The following is an 8,668-nucleotide window of genomic DNA, read 5'->3' as shown; positions in this document are numbered from 1 at the left end:
CTTGTCTTAATACAGTTAAACGCTAAATGAGCCATACATCGAAAGAATTTATCAAATGTCGTCTTAACATTTTTTCAATGGGTTTTATACATTTTACGTAAATCTCAGTATTTGCGAAAATAAATAAATAGCCATAAATATGCGGGAACAGTTTTTAAGAGCTCCAAATAATCATTTAATTAAAAAAAACTAAATATCTGTACATTCCCAGGGGCGTATAAAAAGTAACATTTTCCACCAAAAGGCGCCCAAGTGGCGGATTTAAAAGCGAAAGTTAAAACTTAAATTTTTTAATAGGAAAGGGGGCTCTTTTAAAGCCTAGTGTTCATGATAAAAAGAAATCCAGCCCTCACTGAGAAAATTCCTTTATAATTTAGTTCTTTGATTTAGATCTGAAAAAGGTGTTAATTAATTTTGTTAAGCCTAACTCAAAGCATTGAACCTCGACTTCCTTATTAATTTTTATCATCCTTATTATTATTTATCTAGGTAAAGGGTATAAATCATGTTTCAACTGCTAAGTGGATTCAAATTCTAGTTAAAACACACATTGGATACTTCATCTCGTCCCCCTCAGTGATACAGGTAACTGTTATCATCCTTAAAGTTCCTTGCAAACTGGTATATTGAAGACGACATAAAACTAAACTGTTAAGATGTATTCAGGACAGATTGGGATATATAATTAAGAATTTAACACTAAAACTTAGGTAAATTACATACAAATGGAGTACAGTACATTTGTATGTGTCTAAAATTAATTCTAAAGATTAGAATTGATTTGTTGATCTTTTTGAATCTTTACAACCATAATAATTAAAGGAGAATTAATTCGGATTTAAATTTGAAATTTGCAAACTTAATATACGTCGTCTTCGATATGCAAGTGCTGATTTCTAGGTTTTGCCATCCACATGTAGTAAATAATTTCTATTTGTATGTGCTCTTGAAAAACTTTCTGGAATACTCGAGTCCCTTCTAGAAATCCTGGAGAAACTGTCTTAATATTCAAGTTTCTTTCTAGAAATCCTAGGGTAACTTTCTTGAATATTTGAGTCGCTTCAAAGAAATCCTTTTTGAATACTTGAGTCCGTTCAAGAAATCCTGGAGTAAATTTCTTAAAGACTCAAGTCCCTTTATAGAAATCCTGGAGAAGCTTTCTTAAATACTGAGTTTTTTTCTAGAAATCCTAGGGTAACTTTCTCAAATACTCGAGTCCCTTACTAGAAATCCTGGAGTAGTTATCTTGAATACTCGAGTCGCTTCAAAGAAATCCTAGAATAACTTTCTGAATAATCTAGTTCCTTTCTCGAAATCCTAGAGTAACTTTCTTGAATACTTATACCATTCTAGAAATCCTAGAGTAACTTTCTTGAATACTTGTATCATTCTAGAAATCCTAGAGTAACTCTCTTGAATACTTGTACCATTCTAGAAATCCTAGAGTAACTTTCTTGAATACTTGAGGACCCCTTTTTAGAAATCTTAGAGTAACTTTCTTGAATACTTGAGTCCCTTTATATAAATCTTAGAGTAACTTTCTTGAATACTTGTACCATTCAAGAAATCCTGGACTAACTTTATTGAAGCCTCAAATCCCTTTTTAGAAATCCAGGGGTAATTATCTTTTTTCCAACGGTGTCTCCATTCGGTAATGGGTTAATGGTTGATAGTGTACATAGAGCATATCACCGGAGAGTTCCTTTCCTGTTTTCATTTTCAATTTTTATTTTTTCTTAATTTCTCGCTTTTGGGTATCTCAGAGTTGCTATTAGTGAGGTCGAGTTCTTTGAACTTTGGGTAGTTGATAATAGGTGAGGATTTGCATATCAGGAATACTTGGTTAAAAACACTCCGGTTGTCCAGGTTTTATACTGTATTCCCAGTTTGAGTGGAATTTGAAAAGGGTTTTCCCATTGGAGTTGCACCGCATTACAAGTTCGGTAGTTGTGGCTTTGCAGCTCAGAATGTGGGATTTTTGACAGTAGTCCATTCTTCATAGTCGGCCAATTATCGCAGCCAGCAGCGTAAAACCCGGCATTATTGTGCATGGTTACCAACCTTGAAGGATTTTTCTGTTTTTCTTGTTTCTGGTGAGAGAAAGGGGAAGAATTGGCTAAAGACCTAAACTCTGTTCTAATAGTTTCTTTGTTTTCCTCTATTAAGGTGTAGTGCTGCCATGTTGATTTTACTCAGTGCTCTCTGGCTGTGTATGGGGCTCCAGCTAGTCAGAGCAAACTTCAAAACCGTCCTGTTGCAACCACACAACTGATTCTGATATATTTATAATCTAGAATATTCTGATATAGTTATGATCTAGAATATCCTGATACATATTTATATTCTAGAGTATTCTGATATATTTATATTCTAGGATATTTTGATACCCTTGAACAAAATTCTGATATATATTTATATTCTAGAATATTCTGATATATACAATATATACATTATACATATATTTTAGAATTCTGATATATTTATATTCTAGGATATTCTGATACCCTTGAACAACATTCTGGAACAGAGGACAGCAGACTATTTACAGATCAAAAGAGTAATATTTTTTTCCAATCTTATTAATGTCATTAACTTTTTTTTAGTTTCGAACATTTTTTTTCGTTTCTTTATCTGTTATTAACATTGGTTTTTATTTATCTTTCGTATCATTTTTATTTCATTTCATTTACTTAATTTCATTTATTTGGTTTTAGTTTTATATTTTAACAATATTTTTTTGTTTCTCTTTTTTCGTTCAAGATCTTTTTTTAGTTATTTTCAATTATGTTTTGCAATCAGTTATTCTTATCCAATTTACTTCTTTTTTATTTTAATTTTTAATTTAATTTTTGTTTTAATACAATTGTATTCTTAATTTTTTTTAATGGTTTAACTGTTTTTCCATTTACTTCTGTTTCAACATGCGTCAATACTAGGGAGGGGGTTAATAATAAATATGATAATTTATTTCAAACTAGATTGATTAATTCCATTACATTTTATGGTAAATGTATATCTATATATAAATTTGGCTTGTCTGTCTGTTTGTTTGTCTGTCTGTTTGTTTGTATCCAATAAACGTCAAAACGGCTGAACCAATCGGGCCCAAATTTTTTGTGGGATCTCACGGAGCCTCAGGGAAGGTTTATGAATGATCAAAATTTCAAATATTTGTCTTACTTATGTTTATTATACTATTTATATCAGATCTAGGTTGGGTAACAGATGATTATTATACTATTTTTATAAAATCTAGGTCGGTTAACAGATGATGAGTATACTATTTATATCAGATCTTGGTGGGGTTACAGACGATGAGTATACCATTTATATTAGATCTAGGTCGGTTAGCAGATGATGATTATACTAAGTATATCAGATCTAGGTCGGTTAACAGATGATATGATGATTATACTATGTATATTAGATTTAGGTAGGTTAACAGATGATGATTATACTAATTATATCAAATCTTGGTCGGTTAACATACGATGATTATACCATTTATATTAGATCTAGGTTGGTTAGCAGATGATGATTATACTAAGTATATCAGATCTAGGTCGGTTAACAGATGATATGATGAATATACTATGTATATTAGATCTAGGTAGGTTAACAGATGATGATTATACTAATTATATCAGATCTAGGTCGGTTAACAGACGATGATTATACTAAGTATATCAGATCTAGGTCAGTTAACAGATGATATGATGATATACTATGTATATTAGATCTAGGTAGGTTAACAGATGATGATTATACTAATTATATCAGATCTAGGTCGGTTAACAGATGATGATTATACTATTTATATCAGATATAGGTCGGTTAACAGATGATGATTATACTATTTTTAACAGATCTAGGTTGGTTAACAGATGATGATTATACCACTTTTAACAGATCTAGGTTGGGTAACAGATGATTATTATACCATTATTTCAGATCTAGGTCGATTTACAAATTATGACGTTCCTAAGTGTCTTATTTTTTTTATTTTTTACTTTATTTTTTCTTCACTTAATTGATTTCAAAAATTCAAACGCTTTCTAAACAGAAACAAAAAGTGTAGTTGAAAATTATAAATGACAGTCAGTCTGATTTCAAATATCTAGATCCCTTTCATGTAGTTATTATTCAGATTGTTTAGTGGTGGATGATGAAATTTTAACTACTGTCACCACACTTGAAGGTAAAAAACTTTTATTACAATTTTTGTTATCATGGGTTTCCTAATTATTGGATTGTTTTAGGGAGTGTTCTAATCTATCGATATAGTTTGTCTGTTACACGAAGCGCTCCGATCAAGTACTCAAGTTTGGTAGAAATTGCCGCTGAAGGGGACAGAAAAGTTACTAAGGAACGAGATTGCTCTGAAGTTTAAATTACATTACTTTATTTTTACAAGCAGCCTATCCTGTCTTAATGTCAGGCTTCTTAATTATTAGTAATAAAGTTTAAATGACGACCTTCTATTTAAAATTTAAATTTAAAATAAAGAGCTTCGTGGATTCAGGTTCATATTTGCGCCGGTATTTCTTTAAATAAAGATTCCCCTACTCTTCATATAGCTTATGGGTAAGATCTTTTAGATGTTTAAGAATTTATTTCTATTTAAAAAAAATTGTTTTTCTGTTTTTTAATTTGCCATTTCAGTACGTTTTGTATCTAAAATTGAAAAGTTAACACTCTGCTGCAGCGTTTTGTATCTTTTTTATGCAAACACTTTTTGTGAAGAAGAAAAAAACTTATCAACAAACTTATTATTTTTTTTCGGGGATTTTGTGTTTTAAGTTTTTGTTGACCGGTGAGTTACCTTTTGTCATTATGTTTTAGAATTGTGTTTTGAGGGCATATTTTTATTATAGTAATTAGATACTTTTGAGTAATTTTTATGTTAATTGGATCCTAATTAATCCATGATGCGAATCCAATGAAGTTGAATCCAAACAACATTTAGCTGTTTGCAGAAATTAATTAAGTTGATTGATATATCATTTATCCTCAATTATTAAAGTGCCCACAATGGATTTCGGAACTAAGCGTTAGTATTCTTTATGAATTAAAACTCTGGTTTGTTTAGCTCTGCATCTGCTCTCCAGATTGAAGAATTGAAGATCAATGAACTTAAGAAAACTCATCTTTTACCAAGATCTTCTCCAGTTCTAACACTAGGTAGGGTTTAACACAAAATAAGGTAAATAAGGATAGTTAGCTTTAAGCAATAACTAGATTTGTTTTACAGAATCTTTTAATATTTTTAGACTTTTAAAAAGTATTACGACAATCTGAGAAGGGTCCAACGATTTAAAAAATTGTATTTTGAGAAGTTTGCGTTTATCAAACATGCAAATTTGTTATCCTCGGTGAAAATAAAGGCAAGAATGAACCAAAAACTATCGTTTTAAACTTCCCAAAACGATAGTTTTTGCGATATATTTTCTAATAATTTTAAAAAACTTATTCTGAAAACGTATCTACCCCCAAAGGAGGAGTTTTGAACGTCGAATTTGCGCTCAAACTCAGAATTTTCAGATCTTTAACAAGTTTTATATGTCTTAAATAAATCCTAAATAAGCTTTCCACAACACTGCATACTTAGTTCAACTACCTTACATAGCCGGTCNTCACCAAAAAAAATCGATCGAATTTGTTTGGTATAACATTAAATTTGATGGCCGTAAACCTTACTCATTACTTAATTCATAGCAATCAAAACGCTAATTAGATATCCGTTAAAATGAGTTTGCCAGAGCTGAAAACTTAATACCGATCGCGAAAAAATGCGAAATTTAGCGGAAAAAGTTTGCAAAATACGAACGAAAATGTTCATTTTCGCATTTTTTCGCGAAACTTTTAAAACTTGGATTAAGATTAACAAAAAGAGGAGATCAAGCATCGATCTCGATATCCACAATTCTAAAGTTTTCAGCTCAGATTATTTTCCCCCTAAAAAAAGGAGATCATCCTAATTAATTTTTCCCGCACTTCAGAACTGTATAAGTTACACATTGCTGATATTTTGTGTTAATGTAGGCGCACCAAGTCAAATGTACGGCCAACATATCCTGGAGAACAGAACTTCCGGAAAGAAGAGGAAACAGGAAATAGACGAGGAGAACATGACAATAGGAAACTAGATAAATAAATATTTAATGTATTTTTGATAAATTTTAAAAACAAAAGCACAATTTTGAAGAAAGGGACGAATTTAAATTAGTAAAATAAGACAAAATTGACACCTTTCAGTTGAAGGAAAATAGACGAGTATTTTGAACGGAAAAATTGTAATCAATAATCCTTTTATTACGATAACAATCAGCCTCGACTCAATCCACTTTAAATAGTCTCTGATAAAGGTTATTTTATTTTGCGGGCGTTGAAATTACTTAATCGTTTTGTCTCCTCATTAAAAAAGCTTCCACAATATGCAATAATTGATAAATTGATAAACCCATTGTTGTGATGTCACTGATAAAAGACATCCAATAGTATTAAGTTTTGAAGAAAGGTGCATTTGATTAGTTGAAAGGAAGACGACATTGCATCGAAAGTTTAACAACGCGTTTAATTACTAACAGTTTTATTTTTTTTTAAACATTTAGTAAACTGTAACTGCACGCACGGGCTTAATATTACAAACTAACATTGAGTCTTATCTATAATTTTTTTTATAAGTTTTATCCAGAACTTCGGAGACATCAATAGAATTTATAAAATGTCGTTTTCTAAACCTATAATTAATGGAATGCTGCAGATATTAAGCTTTTTAATTGCATTATTATATGGAGTACTTTAAAACTGTTCCCGCATTTTCATTGATTTTTTTACAATCAATAAACTTAAAGTTTAGGTAAACAAGTATTTAACCAATGAAAAGTTGTCAAGACGACATTTGATTGGTTCTTTCGATTTCTCCAAAGCTCTGGGTTAATCTGTACGATAATACAAGTTCCGGAGCTCACATTAAACGTCGTAGTAAATTGTTGGCAAATCTTACTTTTCTTTACAAACGTTATAATTGAATAAATAAAACATTTTGAAAAATATTTTATCTTGCAGAGGAAAGGCTGGATTACCTGAAACTAAATCAATCTAAGGAACATTTATATTTTATATTCATAGAATCATTTATTCCATATTCAATTTTTTAATCTTTGAGAACTTCTGTCTTTTCAATTTGTCCACAATTTCATTCAGTTTCCCCCATAGCTTAATATTATATTGATATAATTAATGATGCGGATGAAAATGATAAATAAATGTTGATGAATTTTCTAGGCAGTATTTACATTTCACATGTAGATGGATATGTCTGGTTCACATTGGTACCCTTTTGTACCTTTGTATCAAGGATGACTGATGACTGAGATATCTTTTTCAAGCTGAAAATTAAGAGCCATGTGTAACCAAGTGTTTCATTTTAAATCATGCTCCGAGCCCGTTGAGAAATGAAAACCCTTATTTGATATTGTATTTAATATTTGGAATTAGTTTGAAAACAAATAAACTGAGTCCTGAAATACCTAAAATTCATACCTTACTTTAGAACCCTATTTGGGATATTGCTAAAGATCAAGTTTTGGGATTGATAATGAATTTAGGGGGTCCATATAATTCCATCCAATACGATCCCAAACGTTGATTGATATTAGGGGGTAGAAATTAACCATGTTATCGTAAACAATTGGAAGTAAGCCAAGTTGTTGCTTAAGTTCACAAGGACACAGAAAGGGAATTCTATTACTTAATTCATAGCAATCAAAACGCTATTAGATATCCGTTAAAATGAGTTTGCCAGAGCTGAAAACTTTATAATTGGATACCCTTAATACCGATCGCGAAAAAATGCGAAATTACGCGGAAAAAGTTTGCAAAATACGAACGAAAATGTTTTTTTCGCATTTTTTCGCGAAACTTTCGTTCTACTCTGATTGGTTAAATTTTAAAAACTTTGATTAAGATTAAAAAAAAAGAGGAGATCAAGCATCGATCTCGATATCCACATTTGTAAAATGTTCAGCTTACAGTATTTTACTCCTAGAAAAAGGAGATAATCCTTATTATTTTTCCCGCCCTACAGAACTGTAGAAGTTACATAGGGGGTGGGTTACTTTGTGATTTGTGTAGTCTTCCTGATTTTACTAACATAAGGAAAACTAAAACCGTAAAATGCAGAAATATAATGGTAACCAATGTAACTCTGTACTCAATTATGGTATTAGGGGGAAATCAACTGAACTAAACAAAAAAAATTCCATGAACAGTGAATACTGTCTTTGATTTTACACGAGGAGGTTTCATTTCCCTCAATAATCTTTAAGAAATTTTATTTTTAACCGCTTGGAATTAAAATGCACGTTAAGGATGCTCGTTCAAAATGTGATATTCGGACAAAAGACCGCACATATTATTTTGATAATAGGTATGAGAACGCACATTAATTATTGTTATATTAGGATATAAGGAGGCATATTAGTGTGATATTAGGATATGAGGCCCCACATAAGTGTGATATTAGGATATGAGGACGCTCATAAGTGTAATATTAGGATATGAGGACGCACATTAATTATTGTGATATTAGGATATGAGGACGCACATTAATTATTGTGATATTAGGATATGAGGACGCACATTAATTATTGTGATATTAGGATAT

At 30.8% G+C, this 8,668-nt stretch overlaps 1 protein-coding gene and 1 long non-coding RNA gene across 2 annotated transcripts; both read left to right on the top strand.

Annotated features, from left to right (window-relative positions):
• The first annotated feature begins 469 nt into the window (after window positions 1–469).
• Window positions 470–2,561, top strand: LOC111717334 (uncharacterized). The gene is made up of 2 exons (XR_002768757.1): window positions 470–585; window positions 2,492–2,561. It is a non-coding gene; the product is annotated as an uncharacterized LOC111717334 (long non-coding RNA).
• A 1,308-nt stretch (window positions 2,562–3,869) lies between these two features.
• LOC111717333 (uncharacterized) lies at window positions 3,870–6,146 on the top strand. Its single transcript, XM_023492831.1, has 6 exons — window positions 3,870–3,957; window positions 4,148–4,198; window positions 4,260–4,366; window positions 4,523–4,584; window positions 5,090–5,181; window positions 6,043–6,146. The coding sequence occupies exons 1-6, from the start codon at window positions 3,885–3,887 to the stop codon at window positions 6,144–6,146; spliced, it is 489 nt and encodes a 162-aa protein (XP_023348599.1). The 5' UTR covers window positions 3,870–3,884.
• The last annotated feature ends 2,522 nt before the right edge of the window (window positions 6,147–8,668 follow it).

Source organism: Eurytemora carolleeae, unplaced genomic scaffold (assembly GCF_000591075.1).
Source record: "Eurytemora carolleeae unplaced genomic scaffold, Eaff_2.0 scaffold2424, whole genome shotgun sequence".
Taxonomy (NCBI): domain Eukaryota; kingdom Metazoa; phylum Arthropoda; class Copepoda; order Calanoida; family Temoridae; genus Eurytemora; species Eurytemora carolleeae.
Note: the sequence above shows the minus strand (reverse complement) of the source record. Positions and strands in the feature narration are given on the sequence as shown.

What these genes read in the sequence shown, in the direction of transcription:
- LOC111717333 (XM_023492831.1), top strand. Translation starts at nt 3,885, where the DNA reads ATGATGATTATACCACTTTTAACAGATCTAGGTTGGGTAACAGATGAT. An exon ending in TACTGTCACCACACTTGAAG is followed by an intron (nt 4,199 to 4,259) that starts GTAAAAAACTTT and finishes GGATTGTTTTAG; the next exon opens with GGAGTGTTCTAATCTATCGA. An exon ending in ACTCTTCATATAGCTTATGG is followed by an intron (nt 4,585 to 5,089) that starts GTAAGATCTTTT and finishes TGGTTTGTTTAG; the next exon opens with CTCTGCATCTGCTCTCCAGA.